Raw genomic sequence first — 20164 nt, 5'->3', positions numbered from 1 at the left:
GTGTGTGTGTGTGTGTGTGTGTGTGTGTTCTCGTAGATGGCTCCATCTGTGTTTGAGAGTGTTCACACACAGGACCCCTGTGTGCATCTGCCATGCTTCACATCTTGCTCCTTTGCCCCCTGAATGAGCAATACAAGTGACTCACTTCTCCATGCCCTCTTGTAGTTTTCCTTTAAAAAATAAATAAATAAAAACTTGAAAACTACTGAATTAAAACCAAGAATAAGTCAAACATGTTTTTTATTTTAGCGATTTATCGAAAGAGCGTTCAGGAATTTTTGGCATGCTCATTCTCGCTCTTTACTTCACCCTCCCAAACCATAAATGACAAGAGACCGTCTCCTTCTGTCATCTTGTATATCATTTAAAACATAACTTGGGTGATTCATGTGTTTGCGCTCCACCTCTGGGCCGCTGACTTCTCATCATCTGAGCTAGAGCCGGGCAACGAAGCCAACGTATTAAATCTCAACAGTTTTCACTGCTGCTCTGTGATCTAAATAAACTTGAGGATGAGTATAATTAAAAACTGGCTACACTTTTTTTTTCCCCCAAACAAAATTATGTAAATTTTGAAATATTAAGAGTTCCATTTGGAATTAAACATTATGAAACATAATTAAAGTAAAGCTGTTTTTTCTCTGGCTGTCTGACTATATTTTTCATGTCTGGTTGAAAAACGGGACTAAACTACTTTCTGCAAAGTGTTTGTGGCTCTGAGGTTTGTTCTTCAACCCACCTCGTCTTGTCAAATGTGATGAAGACGGAGAAGTGAAAAATAAATACTTTGTCTGCAGTTTTCTGGTCCTACGACAGCATCTTCTACTACACAACCATTTTAAAATCCAGATGCATCTCAGTAATCCAGGTAGAAAAATGTATAAGAACCCATCCAGAGGACCTGACTCAACTTTGCTAGACATTTTAAATCCTGTTTATTTTGGCATTAAGATAGTACCGGTACAACTTGAAATTATATCATTAATTTGCTGAGTGCTTAAGCACAATCTTTTTTGAAATTTGATTTGGTCATCACATCTACTGCTTTTATAAATCAAAATTACGGTAGCAGTTTTTTTTTATTCATTTCAAACATGAGTATTACTGCAGATAGAGCTGGGTGATATGGTCCAAAAAAATCTCAGAATTTTTTCATCCCAAATTCGATTTTAATCGATTTTGTTTCCCACTTAACGGAGTGCCTCTGTTTCAGGAGTTGAAACAAATTTGTTGTACCCCTGCTTTTTGTAGCAAGAGCCTTCAAACAGATTTTGCAGTGAGGTGTTCCAAGTCCAAGTTTGCAAAACTTAACCAGTTCCAGATAACTGAAGAAACAGTGGCTTTTTTGGGAAGTAGATCCTCTTTGCGAGCTGCCATATTGCCATGTCGTGTACTAAGCGTCTTGAGGGACAGGTGGGGTGACCTCTGAACAACAGAAGCCCAAAGTAGGAAAAAAAATCCTGATTTTCCCTAAATTAAATCTTTATAAATGGCAAATTCAAATCAATCGATTAAATTGATTTATCACCCAACCCTAACTGCAGATTTTCTCTTTATTTGTCTCTTAGCTTGTGGTTCATGAGTTTGACAGTGGCCTTTGTGACCGTAGACGTCTGTGTCCTCTGCATGATAAGCCCCCTTCCTGCACATGCTGACTCTGCCTATCTGCCTGTGTGTGTTTTAACCTTTTTTTTCCCCACTCTCTTTGCTTTTCCACCCTCACCCTTCCTCCCACAGGGCGTGTGTCTCTGACTCGGGGCGCCTCTCTGCTGGTGGAACGGCTCACCCTGGAGGACGAGGGCTGGTTCGAATGTCGCATCCTTCTCCTGGACAGCAAAACCGATGACTTTCAGAACGGCACGTGGACCTTCCTCTCAATCACAGGTGCAGCACTGCAGGGTCTTGGGGACACGGAAGCTGCTCGTTTAGTCGCACATCACTGGCATTGCCTTTATTTAGAACCATCACAGCATGAGGCCCGGCTGCAACTGTGACAGCTGAATTTCTTGTGTGTTATTACTGTTGTTTGTTTGTTGCACTGAGTCCATATGGTGCTCGCATCTTTATGCTTTCCTGCTGCACAGAACCAGATGATGCATGTGGGAATAGGGCTAAAGGTTCAAAGCTTTTATCTCACATATGTCCTCCTTTCAGGTCTCACATGTGCACACAAAAGTTATTGCTCTCCACACAAATGAAAAAGTCAATATTGTTTTGCCCTTGTCTGCTGTTTTAGCAAAATATCTCATGGAACCACTGGGTGGATTTTATTACAACTTTGAGAAAGTAATCATTGGATATACTGTATGTCCTGATGCATCTCAGTAATCCAGGTAAAAAATCAAAATGATAAAAATTGTATAGGTCTTCTGGACGGGTTCTTCTCTAATGAAACGTTTGGGTATACAACTGGATAAACAATTTGGATATTGGATATACAACTGAATAACTGGACACATGCAGATTAAGTTACATGCCTCTCACTATGGAGAGTTGTTACAGTTTCTGTCTGCGAGGCTCACAAGTCATATTTTGGTCACATGCCTGAAGGTGTGCATTAGAGGGAAACTCACTGGGTATCGGGCTTAAGGCTACCTTGTACGTTTTAGAAAGCTGAAATCTGATGCCCCGCTCCAATGCTTAAAGTTAGCTTTTCTCATCTGACATAAATGACTTCCTTTACCCCTCAAGCCCTCTGTCTTCTCTCTCTAAAATATGAACATGTTGGTGGAAGGACAGATCTGGTCCAGGCTAAAGTTAGTTCTGTTGTTCGTTTATATCTTGTTGAAGTTGATTTCTGACAGTTTCTACTGCATCTGATGTGGCTATGACATCAACATATACGTACAAGAGTTTCACCTGGAGCCAGCTTCAGTTGAATGTTACACAAGTATATGATGTCGTGTTTCCAACAAGAGGAGCTAAAAAATGTTTAGAAACATTATAGATCACTGAAGTTATGCTGCTGACGATGGGTGTTTGTAGATTTTGTCCACAAAGACATAGAATGGCTTCCCCTGGATATAATCTGCAGGACAGTGATCGATTGATTTCCATGTCTTTTCGAGTTTTTGCAGATAATCCAGCCCATTCTAACTCCCAACTCGTCACATATTAATGCTTTTGCAAGGTTCCCTCTGCATCCGGTTTTGACGTGTCTTGTACACCCCTCGCGTCAGTTATTAACAACATGGGGTGGAATCTGTTGTCATAATTTCAGAAAGTGTAGAAAATGCACAAATCTAACCGTCCCAAAGCCTAAAATTACCTTTATTCACTCTAGACCAGGGGTGCCCAAGCATTTTACTCGAGAAGGTCAAAATGAAAATCTATCCGGGGCTGCGGGCAAAATGCAGCAATATAATACATGAAATACAACTACTTTTTAATTAAAGTCGTTTATTTTTAACTGTTAATCTAGGAACCAGAGTGATGGTCCACTTTTGTTTTAGTCTGTGCACTTGGAGAAAGTCTGCCATACTCTCAAGCAGCAAATGCTTATGATGAGACATTTCATAAACTGATAAAATATGAGTTTTTGTGGCCTTGTAAAGTGTGCAAATCTACATGTGTGTTTGAATCTAATCTAAATATCTCTCATTGTTATTTGTATTTCATGTTTCATGTTTAATCTTAATATATCAAAGATAAAATCTGCACCATGAGTGAAAACAATCAGCACTACAGCCCCTTATATAGTCAGTGGGCAAATGAATACAATTACTTTAAGTGGAAATATTGTGTTTCTACATAGTATGACAAGTTACAACCTAGTACTGTAACTATGGTGGCATTTGCTGATGGGCCAAATCAAATGGCTTGTCGAGCCAAATTTGGCCCACAGGCCCTACTTTGGGCTCCTCTGCTCTAGACATCCTGTCCCTGACCCTAGTACCTAAAATTAACCATCAACCCTGAACCCTAAAATTAACCATTTTTACAAAGTGTAGGAAATTCATGTCAACTACATGTCCCAAAGCCTAAAATGACCTAATATTCACCCTAGACATCCTAACCCTGATCCCTAATATTAACCACGGACACCGAGGGAACCTGGAAATGCCTGGTGCATCAAAAACTGACGCGACAGGGTTACCCGACACGTCAAAATAAGACGCAGAGGGAACCTTGGAAAAACATCAGTATGTGACGAGTCAGGAGTGAGAATGTGTTAGATAATCTATGATCTTTTTGTGGTTGCTGGTTGAACCTCTCTTTGAGGTCTTGTATCTGGTGTTGTTACTCAGTAATGTGAGCCAGACAAACAAAGACCCAGGATCTGATAGTCATTCACAACATGTACTCTCTGAGCTCTATGTACAGTATTGTCCAAGATTATTGTCTAAAACCTTGGCATGACATGTTTTTGGTATCAACCCGATTTGTCTGTTAGCAAAATATCACTTGAACAACAGGGTAGATCTTAATGAAGCACTCAGAAGATAATCATTGGATTTATAAATCAGAGTGAGTTGACAACAAATCAACTTAGGCCAACAGAAAATGTCTGGTCCTAAAGGCAGTGGGTAATTTGCATTTCTTTGATTCTTTGCCTTTCATATAAACTGTATTAGTGTTTTATCTTGAGTGTGACACTCTAGTGAATAAGAGGCCTGCATGCTGCATCATGTTGCAGGTGACCCCTTTAATACGTAACTGCATAAGAACCTGCATGTATTGAATTTCATATGTTGTTACATTTAGCCTTTATTACACTACAAACTGAGTTTTTCACACAACCAGAAAATTCTTTTATATGTTTTCCAGTTGTGTGATCGTGTGCTGTTTTAACATAAACAATCTCACTTTATAAATCCTGGTTGTGTTGGATATTAGCAAAGGTGCCACAAAAGCTCTGTTGTCATTTGATGCTATGTTTATAAAGAGAATAATTTCTCTGAGCTTTACGGGGACTTCCCAGTGATGTCATGAAGCTGTTCCATTCGTTTATTGTTAAAAGCAGCGTTTCACGTTCGAAACACCCCTTTTTGGTAATTGTGTTTTTCCATCTTTGTTCCAGCTCCACCTGTGTTTGTAAAGACACCACCAACGTTTGTGGAGGTTCTGCTCGGGGACTCGCTGACTCTCAGCTGTGGAGCCCATGGCAACCCGCGACCGACAGTCGTCTGGCACAAAGACGAGAGCCCAATTGAGAAACATGAAAAAATACAAGTGAGGCACATTAGCAGGTGGCATAGAAGTGTTCTAATTAAATACTTCATTCAGTAGTTCTGCAGGAAGGCCGCAGGAGCTTTTGTTTGGACCGAACTGTGGTTACTTGATTATCAGACTCTTTACCCTGTCTTCATTTCAGGTGCACAACGGTACCTTGTCTCTGGGCTCGGTTACACAAAACTTTTCAGGGGTGTATAAATGTCATGTGTCGAACTCAGAGGGGAACCTGACCCACTCCACGCAGATCCAGGTCCAAGGTCAGTGTTCAGATTTTGTTTAATGCTAAAGAACAACACACAGCTGTTTGTTTCACATTCTTAAAGGGATCCCTGATTAGTTGTAACATTAGACTTTATTTGATAAACATATATTTTAACTGTAAAATAAAGACTAAAAAAACACTGTAGGCTGTTTAGTTTTGTAAATTTTTGAAAATATATTTTAACACGGACAGAGCCATTTTATTTACACGCAAAGCATTCTGGGTAAATGATGACATGGATAGGTCCTCGGTACGAGGCTGCTAGCGAGCTATATCCACCCTGAAGGTTAATCTTGGACAATATCTGATGATTGACTCTTATAAATGAAACCAGAGAGCGTTGACAGAGAGGAGAAGGTAGAAATGATTCAGCCTGTAACTGAAAGTATGGATGGAGGACAACAGAGCTGCTTCATGGAAGAACCTCAACTTAGCCTGTTAGCCTTTGCACTAGCGCCAACGCTAAATTGCCTTATATGTATTAGCTCGGTGCTAGCGCGACAAACTGACAAGCTAAACTGAGATCCTCCATCAAAATTTTCAGAGGCTGCGTCATTTCTACCTTCTCCTCTCTGTCAACGCTCTCTGGTTTCATTTAAAAGAGTCGATCATCAGATATTGTCCAAGATTAACCTTCAGGGTGGATATAGCTCGCTAGCAGCCTCGCACCGAGGACCTATCCACGTCGTCATTTACCCAGAATGCTTTGCCTGTAAATAAAAGGGCCCCATCCATGTAATATATTTTTTAATTTTTTTGTTTAAAAATGATAAAAACTGAAGATCCTACAGTATTTTTACAGTCTTTATTTTACAGTTAAAATATGTTTATTAAATAAAGTCTAATGTTACAACCATTGCTAAGACTTAAAGAAACATGGTTGCATATGGTTGTGTACTTCCACCTACAGTACACTCCTTACTGTGAGATAATGCAGGACTCACCGGCGGTCTTTACTGATTTGTTCTTTAATCCTGAAAAGGTCCACCAATCATCATCATTTCCCCCGAGGACACCACCCTCAACATGTCCCAGGATGCAGTGCTGCAGTGTCAGGCCGATGCCTACCCTTCAAACCTTACCTATGAATGGTTGAAGCAAGGACAGAATGTTTACCATATTGAGTGAGTCCATATTAGATAAAAAATGCATGACGATATTAAGCACAAGAACATGTCACAGTATGCTGCTCTACAAAAAGATCTTCCATCAATATTTACAGGAATCAATCGGGTGTTTTTCTAAAGCGTGCCACAAATGCAATTAGTTCTAATTAGATTATTCATGAGACAGTTGCGTCACGTGATCATGAGCTTGTTGTGAGGCTGACACAAAAGAGATTGTTGTTTAGATTTTTTCCTCTCTGCATTAAAAAAATACTGTTTTGTGTCATATCTAGTTTGATATCTTCTTAAAATGCATTACATTCTCTGTCTTGTGGATTTTAGGTCCCTAAAGTCCAGAGTGAAGATTCTGGTGGATGGAACTCTTCTGATTCCTAATCTAATCCCAGAAGATGCTGGGAACTACACATGTATTCCAACCAACGGAATACTGACCCCGCCCTCAGCTTCTGCTCATTTAAAAGTGAAACGTTAGTCTGATGTCCTCCCAGTCTGTACAACCATGCTCATCCGGGTTCCAGAGGAAGATTGCGTATTTGATATTTAAAGACAACTTTATTTGTTTATATGTAGTGGATTATTCTTTCTTTGTGTAGATCCAGCTCGTGTTGGACGAATGTCTCGGGAAACTTACCTGCCTGCAGGAATGGAGGGGGTCATTTTCTGCCCTGTTCAGGCCGATCCTCCGGTTCTGTACGTCAACTGGACCAAAGATGGGAATAATTTGAATCTTGACAATGTAAGCTGCTGCAAAGTGTTTTCTAGAGTCTTTTGCAAAGTCCCAGGGTTTGATGTGTGAAATGTTTCTGTGTTAATCGGTTTAGTTTCCAGGTTGGATGGTGAACTCAGAGGGTTCCGTTTTTATAGCAACAGCCAATGACAATGCTGTTGGCATGTACACCTGTACTCCCTATAACAGCTATGGCACTATGGGCCAATCAGAGCCCACCAAAGTCATTTTGCAGGTAAAGTTACTGCTCTCAGATTTAAAAGAGATTAAAATAATACCTGCTGTCCCATAAAAGTAAATGAATTGTTTTCTTTTAAGGACCCGCCATCGTTTCGAGTTCTTCCTCTGCCGGAGTATCTCCAGGAGGTCGGCCGAGAGTTGATCATCCCCTGTGAAGCCAGTGGAGACCCTGCTCCAAATGTCACCTGGAGCAAGGTATGGGCAGTTTTCTCCCTTGATAGACCCTCAGTTATAACTGACCGCTTCCTTACTTCAACTTATTATTGTTCTGCTCAGATCGGTCCTACTCCTCGCTCTCCGTACACTGTGTTGTCCAACGGCTCCCTCTTGCTGCAGCCGCTGAGCAAAGATCATCATGGGGGCTGGGAGTGCTTGGCTACTAACCGTGTGGCCACTGTCAGTGCAGGCACTGTGGTCATTGTGCTGGGTGAGTGAGTCAGTAAGATGCTTAGCACTAAAAGTAAGGAAATTTGAGTATGGTCGATTATTTTTTGTATCAATGCTTCTTGGCAATAAATCTTTTATTGGACACCTGATTGGCAGCACCTGGGGCAGAGATGATTTGGCAGTTTTTTTACGTGCACAGCCCACATACTCAGATCTACTGCTCATCCTACAAATGCATGTTCCTTACAAATGTGGCACCATTAAAAAAAGAAATTAACAGGCTTTCAAACTTATTGCCAAGAAGCAATGTTACAATACAGAAATAATCTACCAAACACAAGTATATAGATATATATTTTTCATGTAGTTATAATATGTTGTTATTCTTAAATACAGGTCAAGTCAGATTCACTGATGCATTTCTGTATTTCTCAGGCACCAGTCCTCATGTCGTGACCTCTGTGAATGTCACCACTGAAATGCACCAGGCAAACGTGTCCTGGGTCTCAGGCTTTGATGGTGGATTTACTCAGAAGTTCACTGTTTGGTCAGTAACCTGAAATACCCACAGTGACACACGTTCACCTGCCGTCAACAGGAAGCATGACTTTTGAATTATTTTTTTTAGGGTCAAACAGGCATCCAGGGGGAAACACGAATGGGCGTCTCTGCCTGTGCCAACATCCAAACACTACCTGCTTGTCACCGGCCTGCTTGCTGGCACCGGCTACCAGTTTAGTGTCCTACCTCAGAATAAGCTTGGCTCAGGACCGTTTAGTGAGATTGTATCAGTGCGAACTAAAGGTTTGTGTGGGAGAACTTGTTTTCTGTTTCGCCTCATCGTTTTGCTCATAATAAATATCTCCTTGTGTTTTTTATCCAGCGGTGCTGACAGATCTCCCTAAAGCCGTCACACCACTCCTGGCCCTGGATCCTCCCACACTCCTGTCAGCTAATCTGACCGAACAAGGGGTTCTCCTCCAGTGGCTGCCTCCGGAGGCTCCAGTTTCTCCACTGACGGGTTTTGTGCTGCAGACCCGGCTGGATCAGGGTCAGTGGGTCATCCATAGCAGCAACATCAGTGCCAATCAAAGTGAACTGCTTGTGCAAGGACTGCTCAGGGTAATCTTGCTTACTTCTCACAAAATAAGGTGCTCATCCTAGGAAAGCTAGTTACTTAATCAAACTATAAACCGCCCTTCTCTCAGGACGGCATGTATGATTTGAGGCTGATGTCTCGCAGCTACAACGTTCTAAGTGAACCGAGCAGGTCTGTGACTGTATCCACAACAGGTACGTTTGATTTAGCATTATTATTCTGTACATTAATGCAGGGGATCTTAACTTTTTTTCACCTCGGGGCCCAATTTGTTGAACATAAAGTGGCACGAGGCCCAGTCAGACATTACCAATTTACAGATCAAAATGATAATTATTCTAAATCTTGGTTTAATTTGTATTGCATTTGCCTTATAACTAAATTAAATACACTTACAGTTTAAAAGTAAAACTCCTGTCAAATAATCGCAAAACATGATTATAACAAACAGTTTTATATTGTAACCTGCCCATAACAATTATTTGAACAAATACAACAGTCAGTCAACAGACCACTCAGGCTTATCAACATAAAAATAACATTTTTTTACATAAACAATAACAAAAATAAACCATTCAATAAATAAAATTGTGGACATAAAATCAATACATTCAAAATGTTTAATGTTTCAAATTAAAAAAACTGTAAAAATTAATTTGATAAATTGCAAATGAAAATATAGCCTTTTTAAACCTTTGCATGGTAGAACCAGAAGCTGATCTTCATATTAGTGACAAACAATAACAGTAACAACAGYTTTTTGACAAGTTTAAAGTTTCTTTAAAATACATTCAAAATTTTTAAAAATAAACTACAAAAATGTATTTGATAAGTGCAAATTAAAATTTAGTTGTATCTGCAAATGTATTTGATAATGTTTTAAACTTTTAAAGTATTGCATGGTAGAACCAGAAGCAGCTCTTCATATTAGTGACAAACTTTGGCCTGTTTTGATGGGTTGCTTTCATTTTTGCTTCTACTTTTCATTTCCACTCTCGGCTGATATCTAAGGTTCTTCTTCTATGTATTAAAAAAAGTTGTTAAACATCTGTGTGGTGCACTACCGCTACTAGTGGTGAGAAAGTGTATTGCATCTTATTCAAACAGTGCGGTCCCGCGGACCTTTGCGGCCCAATGTTAAAAGCTGTTGTTCTTTTGAGGCCCATGGGTTAAGATTCTCTGCATTACTCCGGATTTATGCTGCATGTGTCTCCGCTGTGCAGGTTGCAGCTGTGTGTTTCAAATCCAGTTTACACCACCTCTGCTCCGCTCCAGTCCGACAGACGTGCAGGAAGCAGATCGCGCGATAAATTCAGTGATAAATGTGGAAGTTACAGCAAAAAATAATTAATTCTGTGAAAGACGTGCAGGAAGCAGATCGCGCGATAAAACGAACTCCAAACAGCTGAAAACGATATAAAGGCTTTTAAAATCTATGTTAAAACTGTCTCGCTGTCGGCTTTCTGAAACTTCTAATTTCAAAATAAAATCCACGTGTATCGTGTGTGTATTCATGCTACATGTTTCCATCTGCTTCCCAAACAGAACGATACATTCTGACAGCATTTGTGTAGAAGTATAGCCGCATATTTATTAATATAGCTGCAATTTCGACATTATTCCGACAAATTATTCCACCGAATAGTGTCTTATTTTGAAAATACGGATGTTGTGCTCGTGTCTTTTCCTGTTGGTGCGATGTAATCTTTACATCTTTACATTTAATCAAGTACACTTCGCTGCAGCATGCAGAACAGGGCGGTGACGGACCTTTCCGTCAGTCCCATACCTTATATGGAAAATGGGACTATTGCATTCCGAACATGAAGGGGGCGCTAGTGACACTATTTTCTATCGAACACTTTCAACATTAAAAATACAATTTTAACATTTCCCGTACCAACCGTGTTATAATAATTATAATAATTTCAAAACACCATAGAACACTATCAACATTAAAAATACAAATTTTACAGCAAGGAAATGGCTACAAAACGTGTTATGTCACGTGGTATGTCCCTTTTTCATTTTCAAATCTTTATTAAATCTTTGTTGTTTTTGGATATTAAAATTATATTACAGTAACGGTTAGGGTTAGGGTTAGGGTTAGGCTTTTCTTCTTCCTTTGCTCTCTTAATCCCGCGTCTTTAAGGAGCAACCTTCATTTCCGCAATGCAATAGTCCCATTTCCATATAAGGTATGGGACTGACGGAAAGGTCCGTCCCCGCCCCATTCTGCATGCTGCAGCGAAGTGTACCTCAAAATTGACTCCGGCGCTGCTTCGGCATCCGGCAAAAATAGGATCTGTTCTAATTTTGATGGATCGCCGTCCGCTCACCGCTGCCCTGCGCCGCCGTGCGCAGCCAGTGTAAACACTCTCATTCATTATAATGGCTGCGTATTTGCTGTGGAGGTCGGACCGGAGCGGAGATGGAATGCAAGCAATGTAAATTGGGGGTTAGTGGACATTCAAAAAATAGTTTATTCAATAAAGAACCTGCTATTGTTGACTCTGGTTTGTTTACAGGAATGGAGATTTACCCCCTGGCCCCAAGTTTCTTAGAGGTCATCCCTGAGCCGCTGTTGGCTGGTGTGATCGGAGGAGTGTGCTTCCTGTTTCTTGCCATCGTCCTTTCTTTAGTGACAGCGTGCTACATGAGTAACAGAAGACAGCTGAGACGCAGGAAGAAAAAACAAGGTAAGATGAGCATTTTTTTCGAATACGTAGATTTTGTTCATGTTAGCTCAGTTAAATACACAAATGAACATGTTTTATTACCTGCAATGCTTTTTAATGCTCCTCTCACATTTTTGTAGACCTGCCAACTGCTTTTCAGAAGAGTCCATCTCAGGAGTAAGTGTCTGCATGAGTTCATTGAATATTTTTCTTTACCTGTACTTTGTTCATGTGCATTATGAGTCACAGTTTAATGACTCGTTTTTTTTTTGTTTGTTTTTTTGTGGGTGTAACATATTTGAAAACAATTCTATTATGGTATTTCTTTTTCATGTTTTAAGTCGTCCTTTGTGTTTGTGTTTTCAGAGTTCGCTCACCTCCATGCAGCCCAGACAGCGTCCTCAAGTTGAAGCTTTGTCCATCTCTTCCCTTCTTTCCCAACTCCACCTGCTCACAGTTTCATCGGTCCTCCTTTAATAAAGGCAGCCGTGGAGAATACCTTGATCAGAAGAAGCAACTTTTGTCCAACTCATCTCCTCCACCTCATTACACACTATTTGAAAGCCACCTGGGTTCTCAGGCACCCTCACCAACTGCCCTAGAGTCCATTTCCAGAGGCCCAGATGGCCGCTTCATTGTTCAGCCGCTGCCGCAGAGTTCCAGCCCCTCTACTAAAATACATCTGAAGACGGATATCCTGCAAAGTAATGGTAGCGTGAATGGGTCGGGGAGCAACAGGACATCATTCAGAGATTCTCCAAAGTCGAGCATCAAAAGCTCAGAAAAAGACGAGAGGAAGGACTCTCCTCTTACTGTGGACCTGCCCGAGCTGACCAGGCCCCCCGCATCTCCGGGAAGGGTTCGAGCCATGGCCAGGAACTTCTCCCGCCACGGCTGCTTTTACTCTGATGAAGAACAAGGGTCCGAGACCCTTCTGGAGAGGGCCAGCTTTTATTCGGATAACAGCGAGAAAAAACCCAGCGATTCCCTGAGAATGTACTGCATGTCAGGCCACGCCGAGGACCTGTTCTCCAGTTTAGGAAGGAGAACGAGGCTCCTTGACAGAGACCGGTCGTATCATCCAGGTTACCATCCTGTGCAGAGCCACGTGACCGATGACAGCACCCTCGTCTCCCAGCTCGACAGTGAGCTGGAGAGGGATAGTGTTAACAAGTGTGCCCAACTGGCAAAAGAACGGGAGGAAATCGAGCGGGAGTTAAAGAATTACGCTGCCGACCAACGACATCACAGTCGAGCGAGAAAAGAAAACCATTCCGGTAAAACAAAAAGCCCTCGAACCGATGCGAATAAGACGGAGGAAGAACCTGTTTGGAAGCCTCAAGATGTGACGATCAGGCAGAAAAGCAGGGCTACAGGTGTGACAAATAGAGTGTCTGACTACAGGAGAGCATGCTACTTTGGCAACACCAGCAGCCCCTTGGATAGACTTCCTACGTCTCGCGTTCACTGGGACATTAGCCCCGTCACGTCTGTCACCAGCCTCATTCCTGTTAAGAGCCCTCATAAGAGCACTTCCCCTGGGCCATCTAGAGACACTACCCAGGACTCTCTGGCTATGGATTCATCACAATCCCCTGTCACCCAGAACACCTCCCTCCGTACACTCTCCCCTGATGTCACCTCTGAAAGCCCTGTCTGTCTAGAAACATCTGACAGAGCCAAGTCACCATCTGCTCAGAAAAAGTCTGATATATGTGTGAAGTCCAACTCTGAGCGGAGCTTAAAGGAAAAGCCACAAGGTGCAGGTGTTGTTTCAAAGTCCACACCTGGATTCCTGGATTCACCAGGTAGAAGTTTCTCAGCTACCAATGAGAGGCCTGAATGTTCAGCTTCTGCACCATCTAACCAGACTGGAAGAACTTCAGAAGTAGACTCAACCAAAAGGGATACCAGTCCTTCCAGTTCTTCTAACCTAAACTATGGACATCATGAAGTAGCAGCAAAGGACAAAGAGAGAGGAGCTCCAGACAGGGAGGATCGTTCCAGTTTAGGCTTTTACTCTGATTTAGAGAGAGAAGGCGTCCGAACACAATCCAGACGGAGTGACAAATGTCTTTTCTCTGATAGTCCTAGCCCTATCACAACGTTAACTCTTGTAGAAGAGATGGAGAGTGACCACTCTCAGTTTTCTGTACCCAGAATGTCAGACTCTTTCAAGGCCAAGCCTGCTGCCCCATCCCCCAAAATTTCCCCAAACCAGACAAGTGCAATTCTTGAATACCTGAGCCTTCCAGGTTTTATTGAAATGAGTGTGGATGAGCCTGAGGAGGAGGTTCAAGAGACAGACACGACTGGACAGAGTTCAGAGCTGAAGCCAGACGAATCGAAAGTGGCTAAACCTGACGTGGTCCCTAAAAACTGGGAGGTTCATGTTCAGGGACACCCAGATACCGTCTCGAGCCAAAAACAAACTGAATCTGGTGCAGAGGGCAGCTTCGAGGCTGGTAAAAAACAAGGGCGTAGACGATCCTCCCACGGGGAAACCAGAGTGAGATTCCCCGATGACGTCAGACCGGCCTCACCGTGTTCGGAAAAAACAAGCAAGCAGCTCTACGACGAGAAGATGAAGGTTCGAGTTGGGAATAACAGCACGGGCAGGCCCGAACCCAGACCAGGATCCAGACCAGCTCACACTTTGTTCAGTGCAGCCAAAGGCATGGCGGACATCGTGTCGAAACACACTCAGAGTTTTGTGGACAGGAGTGAGTTTTCATCGGAGCAGCCCCAAAGACAGGTTTCTCAGGGAAGCAGGACTAATAACATTGTGTCTCGAATAAATCAAGCCCCTGTGCCATTTCTAAAGAAATCCATAAGCCTGGGTCCCTGTAGGACTCTCTCAGGAGTGGGCCCGCCTCGTCCTTTCCTCAAGAAATCCATCAGTTTAGGCTCACAGAGGTGGGAGCACTTTGAGAACCCTCGGGCGTACATTTCAGAGAAATGCTACTGGGACGAGTTCCCACACCTGGACGTTAGAGTGAAGTCCTACAGTTTGGGCCGCACACCGTCTTCCCTCCCCAGGCCAGCCCCCTGCTGGAGAGAGTACGTCCCGTTTAGGCGTCCCAGCATGGGGAGCATGGAGAGGCCTCATCACGCACAAAGATCTTCCTACCTCGCTCCATCTGTGTACCCGCCAAGGCCAACCTCGACGTCCCCAATCATGGAGCCTCAAGATCCTCGAATGCAGGCCACTGTTTTCCCAGAGTCTTCCAGGTGGTCTCCCTCTTATCAAGACCCTCTGAGGTCCACCCAGCATCAATATTTACCCATGTCCTCCTCCATCCCTCCCCATCACTTCCAGCACTGGTCAGAACCCAGAGGGGACAGCCTGAGGTTTGTGGACTGCAGGAGAGGCCCTCCGAGGTCCTACCTGCCCCGAGGCATCAGCTGGCCCTCTCCCTATTACCCCCACTTCCCACCCAGAGAGGAAGGAAGCTATCGACATCCCGACAGGATGACGGGGCGGAGCGGCGACTACGAGATCCGGGACGGGGGCAGGGCCAGCTACGCCAGTCAGAGCAGCGGGAGAGGGAGCGCCGGTCTCTTCCGGCAGTCCCTGTCCGTCACGCCCACACTGCTCAGCTCCCCGGAGACCACCGAGGAACACGAGCGGCACCGAGCCGAGCTGGAGCTGCCCGAGAGCAGGAGAGTGAAAAGGTGAAGCACCGCCTCCACACCTGGACTTGACAAACACTCAGGAGCAGCCTCTCTGTGGATGGATTTGTTTATGTTGCCAAAATTTTACTGTTTTTATTTTTGTTTGTTTGTGTCATGTTTGTGTTTTTCGTTGTCTGACCGTGTTTTTGTTTCTAGAAGAAACACATCAGTAGATGAGAGTTATGAGTGGGACTCTGCTGATGCCTGTGTGGACTCGGAGGTCCTGGAGGCCACCAGGTTTGATCCGTCACAAAAAGGCTTTCAGAGAGGGAGGGGGGGAGTTGGATGTGAGCGAGCTGGTGGTCTCCAGGATCAACAGCGGACAGGTGATCATTTATTTTATGTTTTTTATATGTTTGAGTTGTATTTCTTTTTAAACGTTGCATGTACCTCGGGACAGTGTAACGCCTGACGTGATGGTGCTGCATGTTTGAAACCGTTGTGCTGTGATGTTTCTGTACGCTCATCCCATGACATTCCCACCCATGCCTGTTCCTGTCCCCAGTACCCCCTCCAGGCCCATCTCCCCCAGTCAGCCCACCAGTTTCCAACCCTCCTCGCTGCGAGTACAGCCGCTCGCTAAGTGAAGCACGCTTCAACGCTCTCCGCCTGGAGTACCAAGAGTACAGACGGGCTCGGGCCTCCATCTGTTCCCGTGATCCCTGCGCCACCCCCGACCGTGATTCAGACTCTGACTCCAGCTCAGCTCTGCTCTAGCAGCTGAACTCGGTCCGTTACTCTGCCTCTCCTTCCACCCTTATCCTCTTCTTTTTTTTTTCTTTTCGCCTTCTGCTGCCCGCCTGCTTGAGTATTTCTCCTGCATGTGCTGTGAATTCATGCATGCCTAAACTCGTGCTTCTCAGCTTGTTTTTAAAATGTTTGAACCTTATGTAATTACTAATCTGCTGTCTTTCTGTCTCGTTCACAGGTACACCTAAGACGAAACACAGATAGCATTTATATCAAACAGAAGGCAGCACTCAGGTTGACGACACTGGAAACGTTTGGAAGTTTTTATTTCTCTGTTACAGAACTTTAGAGACGTTGCATCCCATCGTTACATGTTTTCAGACGTGTTGTTTTTCTTGTAATTATTCTGTTCTTGTTCTTTGCATAATGGAGTATCCAAGAATTATTTTACTACCTTTTCCTAAGAAATGGCTGCCAGTGTGTTTTGGGATTTTGTTGAACTTCGACAATCAGAAATGAAACGCTCATGGCAGCAATAAAAGTTTCCCAGTTGAAAACTGAGAAGATCTGCTTTCTAAAAGCAGCAGTAGTTTTATTCATTTGAAGGATGCTTCTGTTCAAGAGTGACTGTGAGAATGTCTGCGTCTGCATCGGTGCTTGATTCCAAACAAATGGTGCTCCACACGTTCTCCACGTACTTCTTATTTACGTTGTTCTATTGAATCTGATTTTTAAAATTTCCAACATTTGTACAAATGGCAGTTTTATTACCCTACAAGTTTATTTCAAAGAGTTTATTAGCTGTGATTTAACTATTTCCTGTTTGATCCGTTATTTCAGTATTTGTTCAAAATATACATTTGTTTATATATAGTTTATTGTAAATGAAGCCTGCTGATGTTTTATAAATTCCTCTTCGTGATTTTGTCGAATAAGAAAAATCTCCACTTTACTTGACTCAGTCGAACTTTCACAGATTAAATGAATTTTGCCTTATTTTTTGATCATTTCCAAAGCAACAGAACAGAAACTAGTCAAACAAAAGTTTTATACCATACCTTTTTCACATTGTTTGTATTTCTGTATATTTATTAAGATGAGTGACGATATGCAACAATGTTTACATTTCACATGACTGATGTGAAGACAACACTGTGAATATTTCATTGACTTCTGATTCTGTATTTGATTTGTAAGTCTGTAATGAAGTTGGTGCCCATTAGCCTGCTGTGTGTTTTTATACTGACGTATGTCAGAAGCTGTTTTTCTACATCACATGACAAAAAGTAACAAAGAATGTTTTTGTAGCTGTGCTTTGAAAAGATTCAACCTTTTGTATCGTTTTTACGTCTGTTTCCTGAACGAAGACCTTCGTGTTTCTCTCATGATGGTGTTGGAAGTTTTGTACAAAGTGGAAAATTTTAAAACTTGCCACAAAGTTTAATTTTTTACATTTTTTTCTTTTGTTTTACTTTTGTCATTTTTATATGTTTGTAATAAATAAACTTTTATTATGAATGCATCGAACGGAGATTTTGTACAGCATTTCTTTTACAGTGGTGTTTCAGCTTATTGAATTTTTTTATATTTCTGCACACATTTGACAGAAGGTGAACCCAGTTTTAAATGAGACAATAATAATTTGCATAAGTTCATTAGTGGGGAAAGATATAATATTATAAACTTAAAACCAGTGGTGGGCAGCACTAATCTAAAAATTAGTTCCACTAACCCTAAAACAAACTCAAATATTTAGGTCCCTTAATTCTAAAGCACTAACACTGAAAATTTTAGCAAAAGTTAAAGTACTAAACCCAGTCAACCCATGAACATTTTTCAACAGACAGCATGAGTCATATTGTCATGTTGCTGTATTAACATTCTGCAGCTTTATTTGAGTTCATATATTGTTAATATGACACAGTGGATAAGTGGCACACATATGAACAAAATGTGTGACAGCTTTCACCCTCAGTTATTAACAATAACATGGATCAGTAACATTTGAAGACCTCAGTGCTTCCAAATTTAGCCTATAAATTTAGCAAGTGCTAATCCACTAAAATTCTAAAATGATCAAAAGCACTAATCAGGAAATTAGTCCCTCTATTGGTGCTGTAGGGGAACTGTGATCACCTGTTCCATCTGTAATGTGGTAGTGATATATACTGTTCAAAAAATAAAGAAAACAACTCAAATAACACACCTTAGATCTGAATGAATGAAATATTCTCGCTGAATACTTGGTTTTATACAAAGTTGAATGTACTGACAGCATGTGAAAAAGTTTTTCAATCAGTCTTGCTTCTTTGATTTCATAGAAGTTTGATTTACTTGGAGCTAGACTGTGTTGTTTGAGTTCCCTTTATTTTTTGAGCAGTATTTTTTTATATATGTTAAAAGAAAGTAACAGTTTTGGAATAAGTTTAGATAATCTACCAGTAAAGCGAGCAACAACCCAGACTTTAAAGAAATTCTCTGCAGGTTTTGTTGCTAAAGGGATCACACTAGGAGTTCAATGTTTTTCTGCTATTAGAGTAAAAGCTCTATTTTCTACAAAGTTAAATGACTAAATGTTACAATTTAACCCTACTAGTGAGCTGAATGTCAACGTCCACAGATATCGGGTTCCATTTATATCAAAAATAAGTATAGCACATATTACTTCTACTTATTTTTTATGTAAACAGAGCCCGATATTTGATTGGTCTGTTGGATCTTTGAGACTTAGTGATCGCAGACCCTGCTTTTCTCCTGCATGGTGGCTACGTTGGTAGAGCTGTTGCCTCTCAGCAAGAAGGTTGCTCAAATCCTGGCTCTGGCTCAGTCCCACAGAGCAAAAAACAAATGTGTTGGAATATTTGATAACTCTAAATTGTCCTAAAGTGTGAGTGAGGGAGTGAATGTCTGTCTCGGTTATTTCTGTGAACCCAGCCCCTCACAGTGACCTTGAAAGAAATGTGAAAAAGACAATGGATTGATGGATGACTGGTGTGTTCATCGTCTTCAACACCACTGTAAACACTGACGTGAACATGGTGACATCACTGGGAGATGAATGTACACGAAGTCGTATTTCAACACACTGCAGCAATTTATGAGCTTCTCCTTCAGAGGACAGATGACTCACTGTCTTATCTCAGACTTCAAGAAGAAGGAAAGACATTAGGAAATGTGTCTCTTAGTTCATAGATAAAGAAATATTTGCCAATATAGAAGTCTTCTGGTAAGATGAACTGTCATCATGTGATCAACTGATGGTGCCTTCAGCTAAAAACGTGAAAATGACCTTTTACCTTCTGAGACATGCTTAGCTCACTTATTTTGTTTCCCCACAATCATTAACTATGAATAAAACACAAACCACATGCTCATTCACTAAAGAAGCTCTATTTTTCAGGTAGGATTTCTTTACAGTACAGAGGTGAACGCTGACTGTCACCATCAGCATTCATTATTTCTCTTCCTGGGTTCAAAGGTCGCATCACTTGGTCGACATCCGCATAACATGTTTGACCATATTTCCAATCCCATCGAATATGTAGTGGTAGTGGTAGTCAGTGTCCCACATGAAGGATGGGGTGCTGACCACTTTGTTCTTCTCGTCCACGTAGGCCTCGTGAGAAGAAAGAGTTAAGGTCAGAGTTGGGATTCAATGCAGGTTGTCTGGTTTAAGTCACACCTGAAGGGAACAGAGAGCTGTGAAAGGATATGTATGGCTCGCGGACGTTGTGGCGAGCGCCCATGCTCTTCACCGTCTGCACCATGTTTGTGTGGGGCCAGCTCCCCCAGCGGGTGTTCTCGTCTCGCTCATAGCCCATGGTCACCTCGATGTTGGGCAGCACACGGCAGGCCAGCACTGGAGCCATGCTGGACAGTCTGAAACACAAGGACACAAACAGTTTTATCCATCCATCCATCCATCCATCCATCCATCCATCCATCCATCCATCCATTTTCTTCCGCCTATCCGGGGTCGGGTCGCGGGGGCAGCAGCTTCAGAAGGGACAGCTGGAGTAGTGCATCCTAAATTTTTCATAAATTAATTATTTTTAATACAACAGTCATTTCTGCATTGTTTTGGGGAGGTCACCTCCTAATAAA

General features: G+C 42.2%; 2 protein-coding genes across 3 annotated transcripts in view; one reads left to right on the top strand and one right to left on the bottom strand.

The window, feature by feature from the left end:
- Positions 1 to 17587, top strand: part of igsf9b (immunoglobulin superfamily, member 9b) — a 41148-nt gene extending 23561 nt beyond the window's left edge. The window contains exons 4-22 of one of the 2 annotated variants that reach the window (XM_014012058.1): positions 1738 to 1884; positions 5021 to 5172; positions 5315 to 5432; positions 6420 to 6561; positions 6886 to 7031; positions 7158 to 7300; positions 7386 to 7526; positions 7610 to 7726; positions 7808 to 7958; positions 8354 to 8465; positions 8547 to 8722; positions 8802 to 9040; positions 9127 to 9211; positions 11546 to 11716; positions 11836 to 11872; positions 12062 to 15370; positions 15527 to 15696; positions 15876 to 16099; positions 16299 to 17587. In XM_014012058.1, coding sequence (XP_013867512.1) covers positions 1738 to 1884; positions 5021 to 5172; positions 5315 to 5432; positions 6420 to 6561; positions 6886 to 7031; positions 7158 to 7300; positions 7386 to 7526; positions 7610 to 7726; positions 7808 to 7958; positions 8354 to 8465; positions 8547 to 8722; positions 8802 to 9040; positions 9127 to 9211; positions 11546 to 11716; positions 11836 to 11872; positions 12062 to 15370; positions 15527 to 15696; positions 15876 to 16087 — 5768 coding nt within the window. In that variant the 3' untranslated portion in view covers positions 16088 to 16099; positions 16299 to 17587. The remainder of the gene's footprint in view (positions 1 to 1737; positions 1885 to 5020; positions 5173 to 5314; positions 5433 to 6419; positions 6562 to 6885; positions 7032 to 7157; positions 7301 to 7385; positions 7527 to 7609; positions 7727 to 7807; positions 7959 to 8353; positions 8466 to 8546; positions 8723 to 8801; positions 9041 to 9126; positions 9212 to 11545; positions 11717 to 11835; positions 11873 to 12061; positions 15371 to 15526; positions 15697 to 15875; positions 16100 to 16298) is intronic. The other variant, XM_014012059.1, reaches the window with a different exon arrangement.
- Positions 17588 to 19430: 1843 nt separating this feature from the next.
- Positions 19431 to 20164, bottom strand: part of gatd3l (glutamine amidotransferase class 1 domain containing 3, like) — a 5052-nt gene continuing 4318 nt past the window's right edge. The window contains exons 6-7 of the mRNA XM_014012056.1: positions 19774 to 19939; positions 19431 to 19679 (exon numbers count right to left, since the gene is read on the bottom strand). Of these exons, the coding sequence (XP_013867510.1) occupies positions 19545 to 19679; positions 19774 to 19939 (301 nt within the window). The 3' untranslated portion in view covers positions 19431 to 19544. The remainder of the gene's footprint in view (positions 19680 to 19773; positions 19940 to 20164) is intronic.

This window comes from Austrofundulus limnaeus, unplaced genomic scaffold (assembly GCF_001266775.1).
Source record: "Austrofundulus limnaeus strain Quisiro unplaced genomic scaffold, Austrofundulus_limnaeus-1.0 Scaffold88, whole genome shotgun sequence".
NCBI classification, from domain to species: domain Eukaryota; kingdom Metazoa; phylum Chordata; class Actinopteri; order Cyprinodontiformes; family Rivulidae; genus Austrofundulus; species Austrofundulus limnaeus.
The sequence above is the reverse complement of the archived record's forward strand: the minus strand, read 5'-3'. Positions and strand labels throughout refer to the sequence as shown.